We start from the raw sequence: 19455 nt of genomic DNA, 5'->3' as shown, positions 1-19455 counted from the left end.
CACAGAATCTGAAGCAGGTTCCAGGCTCTGAGCCGTCAGCACAGAGCCTGACTCAGGGCTCCAACTCAGGAACCGAGAGAGCGTGACCTGAGCTGAAGTTGGACGCTTAACCGACCGAGCCACCTAGGCACCCCACCAATCCCTGTTTCCAGTGCTCGTCAGTAAGCCACTTGCAGACGTAGTTTATGAGGCATCGTTTTAGGAACTGCAAGAATCACTTCCATCGGTCATTTCTGGCCTTCTTTCAGCCCTTTAACAGAGAGTGCACCAAATAATACTCAATAAAGTCTCTTATTCATTGGCATTGAACTAGGTGCTTTTAAATGAAGTTAGAGACCAGGTTTCTTGTAATAATGTATCCTGTAAGGTTAATAGTATCAACAGCGGCATAAATGTGAATCAACTCATTCTTCTTAAACCTAGACATGGTTAAAATCAGTCATTCTCTCTCCTTGCCTTCGTCCATCACATCATCCCGACTTCCCCCATTTTCATCACACCATCTACCAGAGTCGCAAAACCTGCAAATACGGAACTTGGTTTTTTTTTTTTTTTTTTCATTTCTTTTTCTTCTTTTTCCACAGATGTAGAACATTCTGGAACTCTTGTAATGTGTTTTCACAAACTATCGTCATTAAGCTGTTAGGCATCTCCATATTCTCTGGGCTCCAAGCCTGGATCTACGACCTACTAGCTCTGCGGCTGCAGGTAGAGTATTTGGCACTCCTAAGCCTCTCTTCCTTCACCTGTAGTATGGGTTTGCAGTGGGGATTAAATAAGTTTACACAGGAAAGGCTGGCAAGTCGTAAACGCTCTCAATAACTGTCAATTACCACCACCAGCATGCTGCTACCATTACTATAGTAATATATATGCCGCTAACAAATCTACTCTAACTCATCTGGGTAGAGTTATTAATAGCTTCCCTGGTTCGGAGGCCACCTTTATGTGGCCACTCTGCATGCCTCACATTTGCTCTGATTTTCTGTTCTAGCCAGCAACACTCTCACGCATAGTTCACTCGCTCTCCCCTCTAAGCTATTCCCCTTGCCCAGGATGTTGCTATCATACCATTGCCAAATCATGAACTTTCTCGCCTTCAAAATCCTACTCAGAGCTCAGTCTCAGGATGGAACTTTCTCTGATAATCCTGCCCTCTACCCAATCCAGAAAGCTCTCAGCAGTCATGTAAATAAGTCTGTATAACTTTAATTGGCTTTGTTTATAAGCTTCTTCTTGTATCTTTTTTTCCCCTCTAGGTATTTTTTTTTTTAATGTGTTTATCTTGTCTCCATTAATTTGTAAACTCCCAGAGGGCAAAGCTTGAACACACCTTGGTGTTGGTATTAAGTGGATGAACAGTTAGGACTGAATGGCAGACAGTGCAAACCTTGTTGATTACTAATCTGTTAAAAAAAAACAAACACCAAAACACCCTTCATTAATGCTTTCTTAGTAGTGATGGCCCTGAGACTGCTCATCTAATGTGAAAATATATCTGGTTTCTGCTAGTGTCCAGTGAAGATAAAATCAACAGTTCCAAGTTTTCCATAATGTGAGGGGCACGGTGAGGGCACATTCTGATCTGTCAGACTAGATACGAAAGGCATGTTATTATGGAGATTATTTTCTTCAGAGGTATATACTTGTCTCTGCAAGGCTGGGGGTCCATCTCAGAAGAGAAATAATATTTACTTTCAAAACAGGTCTACAAAGCAAACAAAGCCTCAGAAAACATACAATATTCAAAGTTGTGCTAAGAGAGGAGGGGAAAGGAATTTAATTTAGAAGGCCTTTGTGTGTGTGTGTGTGTGTGTGTGTGTGCGTGTGTCTAACAGAAAAATACCACATGGTCCAGCCCTCCAGGATCACTAGGAAGGTGGATTGTTCACTTCGGTCCCGGTAACAAAGGACAGCCTGGGCAAAGGGTCCTTTCTCACTGCATGGGGGAAGAAGTGGGAATCCTTTACCGTGACCACCTGCTTCCTTCGCTTCAAACCGGCACAGAAAGTGCCAAATACCCGTATATCATTCTCGGCGCGGAGCCCACGGTATAAACCAACGTAGGCGGTGCACTAGATAACATCAAAGCCCCAGGCAGGGGCCAGAAAAGGGGGGGGGGGGGCAAAGCAGCCGAGGGAATGAAGCGCCTCCCCCTAGCATTTCCTCTCACGCCCACTTCCAACCTAGGAGGCTTTTGGTTTCTGCTTTTGTTGTTTTTAAAATTAAAAGTTAAACCCAGGAAGCTTTGGATCAGACTTTTTGCGTTGCAGTTCGGGTAAGTTTTCTCTGGGTTCTTTTGTCTGGCGTCTGGCTTGGCAGTAGCCTGGGCGTGGGGCAGAGTCGGCAGAGCGGGCGGGGAAGGTTTTGTCGCCGGGTCGCCCCGAGGAGGAGGGGATTCGGCCGGTGGACGGGAAAGCCCGGCGCGCGCGGAGGGCGGAGGGCGGAGGGCGGAGGGGAGGGACGGGCGGCGGCGTGACCCGGAGGCCGGCGGGGAGGAACCTCGGGGATCTCCGCGTGGCGGCGGCGCTGCCGGGCCGCGCGCAGGGCGGAGGGCCGGGGCCGCGGGGCCGCGCCAGGGGGGAGCTCGAGCCGGGCCCGGCCGGGCGGCCGCGTGGGAACCGGGGCTGGAGGACGCGCGGGCGGCGGAGGCGGCGCGGGGCTCGGCGGACGCGGCGGGACGGCTGGGTCCCGCGACCCAGCCGCAGCGTGGACTTGTGTTCTCCCAAAACTGCTCAGCGAGGAAAATGTGCGTAGAGCCCTGCCGTGACACTGCCCTCACTTGAACCCCACTCCCCGAGGGGGGCTGCAGAAGCGTTCACACGGCCGGCAGGGTTGCAGCCAGAGTGAAATGGGGCCGTAGGAACCCTCTCTCTGTCCCCCACCCCCTCCCCCAGAGTATGGTCACCTCCCCCATTGTTCCAGAATTTTTGACAGTTCAAACTGCTGTTCACCCTTCACATTTATTTTCTGGTTAACACCCCCCCCCCCATATTCCGATACTATTTGAGAAATTGTATTTAATTTGCCACAAAACAAGCCGAAACTGGCTACTTTACCGTTCAGCTGGCTTTGCCTGCGTTCTGATAACTAGGAAGTTAGAACCGCAGGCAGAGTTAGGAAGAGAAATTGCATTTAGGAAATTCGAAACTAGAAAATACGAAACTGTTCCGTATTGCATGTATTTCAAAGCAGAGTTTTAATATTGATTTGCCGCCCAAGAAAGTTAAATTGTGAGTAGTCTATTTAAGAAAAAAAGTTCTTTAACAGGCTGAAATGACAAAATTGTCTGTAACTCCACATCGCAGATTTAATCTGTTAGAAAGCTCCTAACAGTGCCAAATCCCATATAAACATTGTGTTCACAGTGTGTATTTGCTATCGATTCACCAACTATTGGGTTAAAATTATATTCATCCAGTTAGCATTTTGATTTAGCAAGTGACACTAGGCAGAATTAATAATTATCAAGTTACCTTAATCTTTATCTTGGGACAGATTAGGTATACTTGAACATTTAAATGAAGGCTTATTTTTCATTCAAATGCCCAGTTGGACTTTACCTAATTTTTGTGACTGCAATCCATTGGATGGCATCTACTTTTATAAAAGAGAGATGATTACATCACTTGGAAATTTTAAAGATTGCATTATTTCACTGCAAGGTTGGGAGCATAGTATGCTAAAAAACATCATTTCAAATTTAGGCAGTTATTGGATGATCTTTGCTCTTATGACCAAATTTAGTTTTTAACAGATATATTTCCCCCTTTACGTGACATGACTTTTGGTTACAAGCTTGCCTTTACCGAGTATTCCATTTTTAATCATTGCCATTCTGGTGCATTAAGTTTTTTTTTTTTTTTTTAGCTCAAATGAGTTAGAGGTAGGATTTCCTCAGGGAATTTTCGGGGTCAACCCTAGCAGGAAAAACCTAGATGTCTTTATAGAAGCCCCAGGGAACAAAACAACTCAAGTTTTCACAGATGGCCCACATAGTGGGTGTACGGTCGTTTAGCATTTTTATTCCTTAAAAGGGGAAAGCAGTTTGGTTTAATCTGAGAAATTTTTATGCATCAAATTTTTTGTTTTGCCTTATTCCTCCCAAGTTCAACGCGGCTCCTTAAACCAGTTCACTTTTGCCTGCTTCTTTAGGTGTACATGTGGAATTTCTGAGCCCCAGATTTCTAACCTTCTTTAGTAATCTAACCCCAAAGACCTTGTTCGACACCCTGGTCCAGCCCCTCCCGATTTATGTCCATAGATTACCACTCCTTGCTTCCTCTACTGCTTTCTAGCAGCAAGGGTCAAACTCTGGTTTATGGTAATTACTCCCTCTTCCCCCTCTCCTCCTCAGCGTCCTAGGAGCCTAGTCGGCTGCCCAGCACCAAACCTCCTTTTCTGACCCCAAAGACCCCTCCCCTCCCTGATCCAAGCTGTCAGGCGGACCGGTAAGGGTTAACCTCGCTGGCAGCCGGGGCTCTGGGAACCACCAGCGGGCTTTGGAGCGGCCTCTGGAATAACCTTGGCTTCCCTCAATCTTTTAATAGAACATCCGCCACCAAGAAGTGGTTTCAGTTCAGGGTTAATAATATGTCCCCTTCCATCCTCCAAACCAACACCCCGCCCCCCTCCCTGTTTTTTTTTTTTAAGTTGTTTTTCAAAGTTAATGAGTTTCAAGTTTCACAATGACTTTCCCCTTCCCTCCACGCGTTGCTGAGGAAACCCCCTTGGGGTCCCCCCCCCCCCCGCCCTCCCTTCTCCTTTCCCCTCCCCCATTCGGCCCGGGCGGGGGGCGGGACTGGGAGACCCCATGACGTCACTGGGCCGGCCCACATCCTGCTTTAGAAAGTAAAGAGACGGTAAAGAGAAACTACCGCCCCGCCCGTCCCCGCCCCTCTTCCCCGACCAACCGCCCCCAACTGCGCGACCCGGCCAGGCCTTCCCCGGGCCGCGTGACCGGCTGGGCCCGCCCCTCTGCCCCCGCCGGGCGCCAGTCCCCGAGCCAGCGCGACCCCGGGCTCCCGCCCCTCGCGTCCCTAACCCCGCCCCTCCCCCCCTCGGGCCGCGCCGCCGCCTCCTCCGGCACCCCCACCTCGTCCCCGCGGCGGCCGGGCTGGGCGGAGCCGCGGGCGGGCGGCCGGGGGGAGGTGCGGTCCCGGGCCCGCCCCGCCGGGGAGACCCGGGGCTCCGGGCTCCACGCGAGCCCCGACCGGGGCACCCACCCCATTCCCAGCCTGCGCAGGGCCGCCGGCCGCGCCTGTCCACTCGGGCCTCTGCGCCGGTAGTGAACCCCCCTCGCCCCTCCCCCGCCGAGCCCCAGCCTCAGCCCTCGCTGGGGGACGCCCCCTCCCCCGCCCGCGCGGCTCAGCTCGCGGCCTCCCCGCCTCCCGCCCCCGGGGATCCCCTGCCGCCCCGCCCACCCGCGGGAAAGCCTCGGACCTTCGCCCTCCCTCCCCCGCGCCGCCCGGCCCGCGCACCTCCCGTCGCCCCTAAAGACGCTAAACGTGCCCTACTCTGCCCCGGGGAGAGGTAAAGCCCGCGCCCGCCCTCCGCGCCCCGGGCCCCACGGACCCGGGGGCCGCTCGCCCAGCCTCGCCGCCCGGCCCCCCGCTGCCCCCTTCCCGGCGGCGGCGGTCATGCCGCGGCCCGGGGCACCGGCGAGCGCGGCCGCCTCCCCCGCCCGGCGCCTGCGGCCCCCGCCCGCGCGCCCCGCGCTCCCCCCCCGCCCCCCGGCCGGCTCCCCTGTTTAATATTTCAGCGCTGGGTGGTGTGAGTGCCAGTCGCCGGCCTCTAGTGTGGCTGCTGCTGGGGCGGCGGCGGCGGCGGCGGGGAGGGGGACGGAGCCTGGGGGCCGGGAGCAGCGGCGGGAGGAGGCTATGTTTGTGTTTGAGGTTGTCAAGTGAAGGAGGGATCCCGGGCGCCGCCGCCGCTGCCGCCACCGCCGCCGCCGCGCGGGGGTCGCGGAGATTCCGAGCTGCGGCCGCCGCCATCAGCAGCGCAGCTCCAGGGCCGGCTGCAGCGGCAGCGGCTCCGCCGGGCGTCCTGGCAGCAGGTTCGGCGCGGGCTCCGCGGCGGGGGCGCTGCAGCTGGGAGGGCGGCGGGAGGCGGGGGGGGGGGGGGGGAAGGACCACTTCCCCCTCCGCGGGCGGGGGGCGTGCGGGCGCGTGTGTGTGTGTGTCTCTGTGTGTGTGTGTGTGTGTGCGTGCGTGTGTGTGCAACCGCCGACCTTGCAGAGGGGATGGCTGCGTGCGGGAGACACTTGCCACTTCTGGGCGCCCTCGCAGCGCGCGAGCGGCCCGAGCTGCGGTCCTGGGAGGCGAGCAGGTACGGAGGGACTCAGCTTCCCCACCCCGCGTTCCAGCCTCAGACGCATTTTGCAAGAGGGTGGGGGGTGAGGGAGACCAGGCCTCGGCTTCCCAACCTCCCGGCTTTGTGGCTTTCTTTTCCTTTCGTTCTTTGCTCTAAGTGCCTGTTTACTCCCAGCCACCTGGGTAGTTTCTTTCCGGGTTGGGAGTACGCGCCTGCAGCAGTTGGGAAGTGGGCGGTGGGTTTGGGCGCGGGTCGGCTCTGGCTCGCCTTGGGGTCGGGCTGGGGACGGAGTTGCTGGAGAGGGGAGGGGGCGGTGGCGGAGCCGGCGGCGAGGAGGAGTCTCAGGGCTGCCGCGCTCGCCTCATCCCGTCCTCCTCCTCCTCCTCCTCCTCCTCCTCCTCCTCCTCCTCATGCTCTCCGCATCCACTCCGGGCTCCTTCCTGAGCTGGCACTTCCATTCCCCCTCCTCCTGGCATGCGAAGCGCTTTGTTCAGTGCAGCGTTGCAGAGGGGTTTTCCCAGGCTCCGCCCTCCACATTCATTCATGTTTTTTCTCCTTGCAACTGTCTTTACGCTTTTTGATCCTGTCATGGTTTTGCTCCATGTAGTATTTATTTCTTTCCTGCAAAGGAACGGTTTATTACTCGTCCTAGTCGCTCCAGTGCCGCTGTCTTTCCCTATACTCACTTCCCCCCCACAAGGGTTTAAACATGGGATGGACAGCTAGGGACAGTGGGTAGGTAGGGAACCGGGTAGCCAAGAGCTGTTACTGATTGGGAATTTGCATATTTTATATTTAGGCTCCTGATTCGGGGTCACGTGATTGTATTACATTCGGAGTTCACGCTTTAAAAACTTCCAGATATCATGACCATTTAAAAGCTTTTAGTTAAGCATTCGCGCAATTTGTCTCTAACGTCTCGGAATTCTCTATTGAATCAAGCTTCGTGAATCGGATGGTGGATGTATTTAATGCAGAGAGTTGAGGAACCGTATCTTTTACAGATCATTTAGCCCTGTGATGGTATGTTACCATCATATTTCGTATTCTTCCCCATGCAGTTAAAAAAAACAACAACATTGCAAATAATTTTGTGCAGTACCCACACAAGGCCTTACCAGGCGTAAAACACTGAAGTTAATTGTAGCCTCCTTCCAATTCTTCACTGCTATAATGAAATAATAAATTTCCAAAACCTTATACAGGAGTATTAGATCCAGTCTTTCCCATATAGGCTTTCTTAAGGAGTATTAATATTTGAGTGTTTTTGTGTGCCAGGCAGTGGGCAAAGCATCAACATTGTTTAGTTTAGACCTTATAACCATCCTATGGGGTGGATACTATTTCTTAGTTTTAGTGTTGGGAAATCTGATCTTCAGAGAGGTTAAGTGCCTTGAACAAGGCCACACAGTAAGGGGTAAAAACCTGGCTTTGAACCCAATCTGGTTTGACAGCAAACTATATAGTCCTGACTTGTGTCCTACAGCCTGTTGAATAAAACCACAGACTCGGTGTTACCTCCGCTGAGGGAGTAAGCACTGAAGAGTAACCAAGTCACTTGGTGCCATATTTTTTAGTCGCTGACCATGGGCAGGTTAGTCAGCCTGTCGTCTCTCGTCGTCTTCTCTGTAGAGCAGATAAATGATAGCTATCTTACCAGTTATTATTAAGATTGGATTAGGTAATGTGTAGAAAGTACATAGGCACCCCGCAGGTGCTTAGTAAGTATTCTCAGTTTCTTCTGTAGTACTGGATATAACAAGTTTTAAACAAAGCATTCCTATCCCGTTCTTTGTGTCTGCTTCGTGATTAAACATAATTTCATGTTTATCATCGCATTAGGCTTTGCTTATCAGCATCCTTCCGGGAAGTTAAAACTAAGCTGGAGGATCCTTGAGGATCTTGTGACAGAGGAGACACAGGTGGCCAGTGTGGGAAGAGGGATGATCAGGTTTGGGATTATTAACGTTTTGGCATATTGCGTTTCCGATCACCGTCTTCAAAGGATAGAAGTCAGGACAGACTAGGTTGTGCTGCAGTAACAAATAACTCCCAAAGCTCAGCCACTTAAGACAACAAAAGGTCTCTTTCTTGTTTATGCTATGTGATGATGACCTCAGCTCTATGTTGCAGTACTCACTGTCTGGAACGGTGCCTGTCCCACAGCAGAAGGAACAGAGAGTGCTAGAGGATTTTGCTTTGGTAATAAATGGTACAGCCTGGAAGCAGTGGGTGTCTCCTCCACTCACAGGTCATTAGCCAGAACTGGGCGCACATTGTAGCTAAATGCAGGGAGGCAGAAGGTACAGTCCTACCACAAGCCTAGAAGAGAAAGCTGGAATAGTTGGGGAGCAGCTCCGGTAGCAACCACATATATTAACTGAATTAATTCAGTAAAACAAGATAAATGAGACATGGTCCTTGTTCCCAAAGTGCTTATGGACAAGCAGCAAGCAGAAGTATTATATATATATATATATATATATATATATATATATATGCACACACACACACGTATAACATATATGTGTGTGTATATGTATACGTATTATATGTATAATCTTTGTATAGCCTAACACTCTACTTTAATTGTACCCTGTGATGTTACTGTAAAACATAGCTGAGTGAATCTTTTTCACTCTTGTTTGGTAAAGGTACGGTGATTTTCTTTTTCTGTTTTCTTAAAGAGAAAGCCCAGATAGTAGCAAAATGAGATGTCCTATGGTTAATTAAAAGTTAGTAAGTGATCTTCTGCAGGTGTTTCTAGCTTGGTTATCTTTTGTGGAGATTAGGTTAGTGCCGAACGAAGCCACGCTTTTGAAATATCTTTTTCCTTTGAAGGTAGTAAAGTGTGATTTTTCTTTCTTTTTTTTTTTTTTTTTTTTTCATTTTTAGCACATGGATTAATTGATGGATGTTGAGTTTATGGAGCTACCTTTTTGTGACCTGCACTTCCCACAGTTTCTGAGAAGAAAAAGGAGCCCCTGAATCAAAAAAGATGCCTCGCACCAAACAGATTCACCCTAGAAATCTAAGAGGTAAGATTCGGCATTAAGTGGAGGGATGGTTCACAGTAAATCGTATGATAAAGTATTTCTTGGGTATCAGAAACGGCAGCTCACTGGATGGCAACCCTGCCCCATGATGAGTGCCAGGAATGTGCCATTTCCCTTGTTTACTGCCACTTTTCCCGTGTGATGCCCGTCTCTCAGGAAATGCTTCGTCAATATTTGTGGAATGAATCAATCCAATTTGACGAAATGACAGTGCCTTCCCAACCATCAGTGTGGGTATGAAAATGAGAGATTTACTTTCTCTTAACAGGGACCGTGTTTGCTTCGCGGAGTCTGAAATGAATAGTGGGATATCCTCTGCCAACCGGATTAATGGGAATTTTTGTGCCCCTCCCCCACACTGCTTTTGAGATTTGTCTTTGTGCTGGTCTATACATTAGATTGGCAAGAAGTGAAGAGGGTTGTGGTGGCCATTAACTCAGACCATCATTTGCAGAACTCAGAGGCAAAATGACCTGTGTTTCCATGAGGAAGCAGTCCTTCCAAATTACGTACATTGTATATATTTCGTACAAAGGTGAAAACATGCGCGTTTCCCCTTAGCTGTGAAGAGAGATTTTAATTTTAGGAGGGTGAGTTTATTTTAGCTTATGGTTTTCAAATAGTATATTGGTTAGTGTGTTACAGCAACTGGGAGGGACAATTATCTTTTATATTCAGTTTCAGCAGGTAAGGGTCTAGCAGGGCTAAGCAAAGAACGGTTACAGCAAATAATTCCCAACTGAGTAAAGTAGCTTAGCGAAATATTTACCATTACAGGGGAAAAAAAAAAAAAAAGGCATTCTCAGGTACACGCAAGGTAAAAAATTAAGACCAAACCAATTAATTTGGAATGTTTCTTTGTGAAATCAGTTTAGCCAGTCACTGTGAGGTGGTAATTGGAAATGTGGTCAGTCTTGTGGCCTACTTGAATCTGGAACAGTGCTGGTTTCCTGCCGAAAAGAGTACTGGGACTTTCTGCTGGCAGAGGTGGCTGCCTCAGACCAAGTTCAAATTGATGATTATAGCACCAGTGTTTAATGAGGTGAGGATTTAGATGGAGACCGTTAAGTCTTGTGCGTCGAAGTCTGAGTTTTCAGAGTTACATAGAAAATGCTGAAAATTGACCGTGTATTTGCCCGTCCTCGCTAGCATCTGAGCTCCTGAAAAGTAGGCACTTTGTCTCATTTACTACTGTAGGCAGAGCCTTCACGCTCCTGGGTGCCAGCTGAGGTGGGCGTTTAGAGTCTTGGGCCCAGCTTTTATAATTCATCTGTCTGAAGAGGGTGCCCTGTTCCAGCGTGCACAAAGGCAGCTTTGGGGGTTGTAGGCGCCCCAGGCCCGCACAGGTCCTGGCAACTAATAGGAGCCTAGATATTCGTTGACAGGAATGCCTGATTGGTCTTAAAGTATTATTCATGAGGTCATAAATAGTAAACATTTTTCGTATTTCATATACACAGGCATTCCTTGGAGTTATTGTGGGTTCTGTTCCAGATGACTGCAATAAGGCGAATATCGTGGTAAAGCGAGTCAAATGAATTTTCTGGTTTCCCAGTTAGTGTAAAAGTTATGTTTATACTCTGCTGTGGTCGATGGATTTTGCAATAGCACTGTCTTAAAAAGCGAACGTACTCCAAACATACTTCATTGCTAAAAATGCTTGTTCTCATCTGGGCTTTCAGCAAGTTGTGATCCTGGATCACAGATCGCCATAACAAATATAATAATGATAACGATAAAGCTTGAAATGTCATGAGAATTACCAAAACATGACACAGAGACACAAAGTGAGCAAATGCTGCTCATCTTGTTAAACACGGCATCGCCACAAACCTTCAGTTTGTAAAAGACAGCATCTGCAGAGTGCAGTAAAATAGAGCCCAATAAAATGAGGCGTGCTTGTCCTTCATAATGTTCTAGATCCCATGGCTATCCAGAGAAATGCAGATGTCAGGCCACAGACTGTTTTCCCTCCTGCCCCAAATGTACAACCCGGCAGGTAGTTGTTGGATGCCTTCAGGTGCCACTGTTCTAGGAGGTAGGGACAAAATGATACTCAAATGTGGACCCTGAAAGAAGCATGGAGTTGAGGAGGGGAGATGGGTGAACGCATACCTGCGCCAGCGTGGTGAGGGGAGAGCAGAGGTATGAAGCCTCCACAGAGGCCGGGTGTCCTACTGTGCCCTGATGTGGGGGCAGGGGGAGTTTGGCATGGGGCAGGGTGGGAAGAAAAGAGAAGCAAGGGTACCATCTGAAGCAGGTTCTCTTCAGGGGCCAAAGGAGTGGGAGAGGGTAGGAGATTGGAAGGGGAGAATTAGAAATCAGATCCTGAGGGTCCACCCCGTCTGAGTCTTAATTAAATAATTAACTATTTTTTAAACGTTTATCTTTGAGAGAGAGAGCGTGTGCGCGCGCTCAAGCTGGGGCGGGGCTGAGAGGGGGGCCAGAGGATCCGAAGCGGGCTCTGCACTGGCAGCAGATAGCCCAATGCGGGGCTCGAACTCACGACCTGACTGAGCCACTCAGCTCCCTCTCCAAGAGAACTTGAACTAAATTGGGGTCTGGCCCATCAGGGAGTCCAGAAAGTTGTTTGGCTAAGGCAGTAATGAGCTCTCAGGCACCGAAGAGCAGATCAAAGTAGATTAGCCAAGGTGGTGGGACCTGCAGAGTGGTGGTGGGGGGGGGGGGGGGGGGAGGAAGGGGGGGCAGGGGCAGGGGGGTGGATTGACTGGGGGTGTGGACAGCGCAGCACGGAAGAGGTGTATCCCAGCCAGTGAGCTTAGTCAGCCGAGAAGGATGAGGGTGAGGCTGTTCCGGGTGGGGAAACCCAAGCAAACAAAGGCACAGAGGCAGGAAAGTGCTAAGATGTAACACTTTCAGAATTTCTACTTCCCTTCCAAAAAACGTATTTGATGACTGTATCCCCAGGCACAGTTTGGGGGTTAGAGTAATCAGGTATGTCCTGAATTGTAATTCCTCTGCTATTCCTGAATAAGTCCATTTTGCTGGTTAAAAAAAAAAAAAAAAAAAAAAAAAAAGCAAGCTGGTAAACATTAGGGATGAATTTATTAGCATTTATGTTGTATCTCACTGTGACAGTTGAAATATCCTGTTTGTTTTGCTTTACCTGTCACCCGCTGCTTTGACTGACAGAAGACTTGTTGTGTCAGTTAGCTCTGAAATAGGGAGAGAGGAAATCAGAAGACCAGAAATCGAGTCACAGCCCAGTTTGGACTGCTCACACTGTTTTAAGTGCATTTCTTCTTTTTAGGCCTCCTTGGAAAATAGTCTGCAAAGTAGTTGTCTTGTGTTTGGTAATTAAGTCAACAATAAAAACATTTCTGCTCAAACTCGGATTATATGTTTATTATGTTTTCGTGGCAGTTTTAATTCTTAAAATACAATTTTTCTTTGATTTATTCTCGGTTCAACTGGTATTGGTGTGGTCCAGTGGACATACAAAGCTGGAGGGTAAACATATTACAGCTTTCTGGAATGTAAATTTTATTTGGGGGAAACTATACACACGTGTGTGTGCGTGTGTTCATGTACAAAAATATTACGCAAGTATAATCTATCATAGAGGATACAAAATTTATATGGATTGAAATTAGGCACGTCCACACTTCAGTCCTGTGAGAGGTGGAGTTTACACTTCTCCGATGTTAAGGCTCTTTAGTGGACAGGTATGAAAAGAATTGACATGTTAAGGGCAAGACAAGAATTTGGGGCAAAATGGAAACAGAGTTAGAACTGATGGGGAATCTGTACAGGTTGTAGGAGGGAGGGTTGTTGAATTCTCCGTCCTTGGCCCTATAAACCACATAGAACCTTCGTCTCCGGTGCCTGTCTGCACGAAGCAGATGGGTAGAGTTTAACACGGATGTGTCCTTTGCGAGGTTGAATAAGAATTTCTGAAGAGCATGAGGGAAACACTTGGGTGTTCAGAAGAAAGGCCGTGTGTTGTCCTAGGTTCCCCGGAGAAGGGCTCTTGGCCACTATACGGCGGACTCCCGGGCTGGAGCTCCCATGTGTGGTCTTGGTGAATGTGCCACCTCTGCCCACAATCATTCCCTTCTGATCCCCCATCTCCCCTGCCCTCCCAGGTCTTTACTTGGACTCAGGTAACCCGGATGGAGGAGCCGGAGACTTGCTGGGGTTCCATGTCAGTCCTCCTAAGAGAAAGGGCTGTTTTTCTGCTGCGCCGGGCATCATTGTGAATGTGGTGCAAAACTCTGGGGAAGAAAGAAAATAGGTGTTAACCTATTATCGTTGAATTTGGGCCTAGGGTTTCAAAGACTGATCTACTTTAAGATCGGAAGTCAGTGTTAGAAAACACCAAGTGTTAACCTTTTGCAAAAAGGTGAATTTTGTTTAACCTTTTGCAAAACATATTTGGGGACTCTTGGTGTGTCTGTTTTTCATTTTTATGGTTGAGCACACTTGGCTCTGAACGCACTGCTTTATTTTGACGTGAGAAGCAGAGGGTGAGGTCCACACACGAGGGGTCCGCGGAAGCCCATCACCTTGTCAGATGAGGCCCAAAGTCCTGAGTTTGGCTCCCACCCGGTTTGGCCTTCTCGTTGTCCTGTGTCTGATGGGTAATCTGCCATTTCAGGAGCTCAGCACACAGGCCCAGCGTTTCTGTGCTTGCTCTTCTTTCTGGAAAGTATTTCTTTTCCTCTCTCATTTCTACTGTTTTCTTTCTTCATGTAGGAGTCGTCTCTGCCAAAGATTTTTCTCTTCGTCTTTGAGCTTTCTCCCCTTCTCCTCCCTTCTCCCCCGCCATCTCACTCCCCAGAATACAGTAGGCCTCCGTTGCTTGTGTCTACAGGTACCTGACCGTACTTCTGATATTGCATCTTGTTTATTCGCCTGCAGACCTGTTGTCTTAGCCGGATATAACTTACGTGTCAAGATAGACTGTTCTGGTCGTCCCTCTGTGTTCAACAAGAGTGTATCTGCGCTAGCTTATTAGCAAGGTAGAGGGTTAAAGATGATTTAGACTCTGGAAATTTGTTTATGCTTTTGGACCTTGGTTAGCAAATGCTTCTTCTGATATTTGGTAGCCTCAGATGAAGAAACCCGTTAGAATATAAAATTTTAATCGCCCGAACCAAGTAGTTATTACTAACTTCTGTTTTACGTGAGTTTTCGCCTTCGGATTCCCAGAGTTTATCTCTTTGGCACGTTTAATTACTATAAGGGTAAAGAGTTTGGCCTCATGTTATCACGGGCTAGCTGTGTGGCCTTGGGCAAGCTGCAAGCATTGGATAATGCGTGAAGATTAGATAATACGGCAGCATTTAGCACGAGGCCTGACACCAGGTAAACAACTCGGAGTTGTGGCTTACTATAAAGAACCGGTTTATGCCAAACTCCTGGGTTGCATTTGCTTTGCAAACCGAGGAAGCCCAGAAGCATGGTGTGATACTGCTTCTACGGGTCTGCGTCTGCGTTAATTACCGAAAGGTCTTACTGTCCTGACTTGTCTAGGGCTTGGGACGTGGGGGAGAGACATCACTGTAGGAAAGAATATGGGAAGGAAAACTCTTACTGCCTTCTCAGTCTGTACCCATTCAAACCTCACCTCATGTGTTGATTGTAGTTGTCAGGAAACTGATTGTGAAGTCTTCTGTTGTGTTACAACTGCATTTAAAAGCGGCGACATTCATGATCCTGTAGGACAGAAGCCCTCACTTGTGTTTAGGTTGAGAGATGGCACCACTCCCTCTGTCCCCTGTGCTCCCCTCCTGTGTGGGCCCTCGGAAACCCTGTAGGTGTATTCAGGAATAATCTGATGAATGTGGTTATTTTCATTTGTTGGCAGCGTGTAGAGTGATTGTTGGATCACCACTCCAGTGGTTTGTTGGGTAAATCATCTGTCTTTTGTTTTCCTGTGATGTAGGGATGGTCTTATTGGGCTTATAAGTAGAATAAATTTAATTCTGATGATTTTGACATGGAGTTCCAGCCGTTTCTACATTTTTTTTAATATATATATTTAAATGTTAAGTCAGCAGTTCTATGTTGACCACCTTAAGATTTGAGAAGTCAGAAATCTTGTAGGGTAAACACCCCATGGCTTATTGAAAAAAAAAATTCTGTATATGACTGCAGCTAGAAAGGAAATAAGTAAATAATTTCACCTATAGTTTTTGGTGCTAAAGGTAAGAAAACTAGTGAAGTTATTAGCAGCTACCGTATAGGTAGCTGTTACTTTGACGAGGATAAAAAGACTAGATTTAGTATAGCAAGCCTCCCATTTGTTTTCAGATAATTACTTTTCAGCTCATATTGAGAGCTTATGTGGTGCTTTTTGAATGCTTAACATTCACCAAATGCTTTTTTCTTTTTAAAAGCAAATACAAAATGTAATAGTAAGATTAATCAGGGTAATGATTTTATTTTAGAGCGTCTTTGCACAAAGTATGTTCTGATGAGGTGTAATTTTATCTTACCATAGAATAGGAAAATACATAATGTGTATAAAAGTCTTCCATTATATGCGTGCATTTTTAGGCCCTACATTTAGAATGCCATGTAATTTGAACAAGTCTGGGACAAAGTTGGTTCTTGTGTTATCTGAACAAATATTTTGTGAGTAAATTGAATGCCTTATTTTTTCATTCCTATATGTATTATTTTAAAACACTTTAACAGTCCTCTTTTGCATATTAATAATATGCCAAAATTTCATATGGTGCTTAGGTATTCTTATAAATCACTTGATTTTTTTAAGTTTTTGTTTTTTTTTTTTAAGTTTATTTATTTATTTTGAGAGAGGTGGTGGGGAGCAGCAGAGAGAGGGGGAGAGAGAGAGAATCCCAAGAGGATCCATGCTGTCAGTGCAGAGCCCGATACAGTGCTCGATCTCATGAACTGTGAGATCATGACCTGAGCCAAAATCAAGCGACAGATGCTTAACCGACTGAGCCATCCAGGCAACCCCACTCTTGATATTTGTAAGAGCAGAGCAGAAACTTATCACCAAATAGTGTCCTTTCTTCTCAATACTCAGGTCATTCTTCAGAAGGAAGTTCTTGACTATTCGGCTTAGGGCTTTTATTTGGGGTAGCATTGCATTAATTTTGACTCTTTAAAATAACGTAAGATTCTTAAGAAATTTTCGGTGATGAATTTTGTTCTAGAAAATATTCTAAGGCTGTGCAAAAGTATTTTAAAAACTATAGTGATCATAAACTAGTTGGTTGTACATCATTAATTAGAATCACAATCCGGTGAAGGGGAACCCGTGTAGTCTAAGAGTTGTTCCTGCCTAATCGATGGCAAAGCTTGATTTTTATGGTACTTGGGTATTTGTGCGTGTGTAGTATTTCTGTGTGCCCATATGGGTAGAGTATGTGTTTTCTTAAACATACTTATGTTTTGCATCGGTAGTAGTATCCTTATATGTGCTTATCTTCCAATTACAAAGATTCATCTGTGAAAAACAGGACCAGATCAGCATATAACTGCTTAATATTGCACTATTCAAATAGAACTAAATTAAGCATTCAGTTGGGGCCATGTTTGACAGTTTAAGAAGAAATGAAAATGAACTGAGATGATAGATAGCCCAGGGACCCAGAAGGTGGTTGGACAGTGCCAGAGGGGTGTCAGGCTGGTTTCTCATTTGCCTCTCCAAGAGAGCCATACAGATTTTACAACTGGGAAGGACAGACCTTGGAGGTCATTTGGTTCATCTCCCTCATTTTATGGATGAGAAAGTCCAACCAGAGAAGTTGAAGTGAGTTGGCTTCAAGCAGCTTCTTCGCGGAGTGGTCTTGAGGAATTTGTGTTTTTTTCTTTTCTTTTTTTTTTTTTTTAAATCATACCACTTCCCATAGTTACGGTTTGTTATGGACTCGTGGCAAGAGGGACGTTGCGTTATGTCATTTTTACGATCGAAAGCGCGAACCTGCCCACAGGTCTGGATGCTAGGCTCTTTGCAACATGCTTTTACGATCTTTGCTCATGTCATCCTTACACCCAAGCGAGACAGATGCCACTCATGCCCCTGTTACAAAGACAGGGGGATGAAGCAGAGAGGTTGCTGGTTGCTGAGGGTCCCGCAGCCGGGAGTCTCCACGGCCTTTGCTCTTGACTGTCACGCTTATACTTGCTATTGCTGGTGGTAGAGTTTTCTGGCTTAGTAAGAGCTGGCAAATGCCTCCCCCTCCTAATTGCAAAATAAAGCTTGTCAAGCACAGCGCCTGGGGCCAAGGTTACTCAGAAGGTCAGAATTCCAAGGACGCTGATTTTCCCTCTCTGAGTCTTTAATTGTTGAAATTCATTTCAGAGTTGGTTATGTATATATTACTCCCCGCTGGGTTTGCTATTAGAAGGAAAGGAATTTCCAGGCTCTTCAAGAGAGAAAGAGTAGTTGTTCCATCAAAGATGTTGGCTTACGTTTTTACTTAGTAATATATATTGAAAGTAGAGCTATCTTGCTTAAAAGCGAAAGCGGCAGTATTTATTTATTTTTGATAATTATTACTTAAACATTTTTTGATTGAAATATAGTTGACATACAATATTATATTAGTTTCAGCTGTTCAGCATAGCGATGTGACAATTCTCTACACTACTCAGCATTCACCATGATAAAGTGTGGTCACCGTCTGTCACCATCCAGCATTGTTACAATATTATTGACTGTATTCCTTATGTATTGGAATACATTTTGTATGTACGTATTTTTCATCTCTGTGACTTACTTTTTGATAACTGTAAGTTTGTACCTCTTAGCCCTCTTTACCTGTTTTGCCCATCCCCCCGATCTGTATCTCCTCGGGCAACCACCAGTTTGTTCTCTGTATTTATGGATCTATTCCTGCTTTTTGTTTGTTTGCTTGTTTTGTTTTTAGATTCCTATATAAGTGAAATCGTATGGTATTTGTCTTTCTCTGCCTAGTTTCACTTAGCATAATACCTTCTCCATCCCCTTCTCCATCCGTCCGGGTTGTTACAAATGGCAAGGTTTCATTCTTTTTTATGGCTGAGTAACAGTCCACTGTATACGTGTACAGTATATCTTCTTTATTCTTCTATCGGTGGACACTTTGGTTGCTTTCATATCTTGACTTATAAAGCATAGGGGTGCGTGCATCTTTTTGAATTAGTGTTTTCGTTTCTTTTGGGTAAATACCAGTAGTAGAATTATTGGATAGTATCTCTGTTGTTGTTGTTTTTTTAAGTTATTTATTTATTTATTTTGAGAGAGACAGAGATAGCACAAGTCGGGGAGGGACACAGAGAGTAGGGCGGGGGGGGGGGGGGGAAGAGAGAATCCCAAGTGTGGGGCTCTGTCTCATGAACCATGAGATCTTGACCTGAGCCAAAATCAAGAGCTGGCCACTTAACTGACTGAGCCACCCAGGCACCCCTAGTATGTCTATTTTTAAGAAGAATGGCATCTTTTCAATGGAAGTCTCCACCTAATAGCTGGAATTTCAGACATAAGTGCTTAAAAACTGTATCTGGGAAAACTAACGTGAAAGCAGTAAAATTCTAAGTAAAATATAGATGAAAACATTTTGTGTTTCATGAAGTAGGTACAGAAGAATATAGAAAATGTACTATAGAAAATGTACTATTTCAGTTATGTTTGGACTCCTCTAGATTGTGGTGTAGATGTAGGGCACTTGTAGAACCACTTGTAAGGGATCCGGGTTAGGAGATTCTCTTAGTCTTCCGTGTAATTCCTCTGATCACGAATGTGCAGTAAGTATGCTATTGTTAGAAATAAAATGTCACACGTGCCTTTTAAGGGTTTTTAATATAATGGGTCTCCAAACATATGAAAAAGATCTCAGGGCAATATAAGCGACAAATACATAATTTAAGATTAATATGGAGGGGCGCCTGGGTGGCTCAGTCGGTTAAGTGTCCGACTGCGGCTCAGGTCATGATCTCGCGGTTCGTGGGTTTGAGCCCCGCGTCGAGCTCAGAGCCTGGAGCCGTTTCAGATTCTGTGTCTCCCTGTCTCTCTGCCCCTCCCCCATTTGTGCTCTGTCTCTTTCTGTCTCAAAAATAAATGAACGTTAAAAAAATTAAAAAGATTCATATGGAATGTGCAGTATAA

The 19455-nt window shown here is 46.7% G+C and overlaps 1 protein-coding gene across 8 annotated transcripts in view; it reads left to right on the top strand.

Moving 5' to 3' along the window:
- The first annotated feature begins 2148 nt into the window (after positions 1 to 2148).
- HIVEP1 (HIVEP zinc finger 1) overlaps positions 2149 to 19455 on the top strand; it is a 149491-nt gene continuing 132184 nt past the window's right edge. For 2 of the 8 annotated variants that reach the window (XM_047858880.1, XM_047858872.1), the window contains exons 1-2: positions 5854 to 6055; positions 9208 to 9350. In XM_047858880.1, the coding sequence (XP_047714836.1) occupies positions 9311 to 9350 (40 nt within the window). In that variant the 5' untranslated portion in view covers positions 5854 to 6055; positions 9208 to 9310. Of the gene's footprint in view, positions 2279 to 2646; positions 2750 to 5148; positions 5533 to 5853; positions 6056 to 6222; positions 6328 to 7097; positions 7336 to 8087; positions 8564 to 9207; positions 9351 to 19455 lie in introns of those variants that run through there. The other 6 variants (XM_047858874.1, XM_047858878.1, XM_047858873.1 and 3 more) reach the window with 6 other exon arrangements.

This window comes from Prionailurus viverrinus, chromosome B2, assembly GCF_022837055.1.
Source record: "Prionailurus viverrinus isolate Anna chromosome B2, UM_Priviv_1.0, whole genome shotgun sequence".
Classification (NCBI taxonomy): Eukaryota; Metazoa; Chordata; class Mammalia; order Carnivora; family Felidae; genus Prionailurus; species Prionailurus viverrinus.
This window is presented reverse-complemented; position numbering and strand designations above follow the sequence as displayed.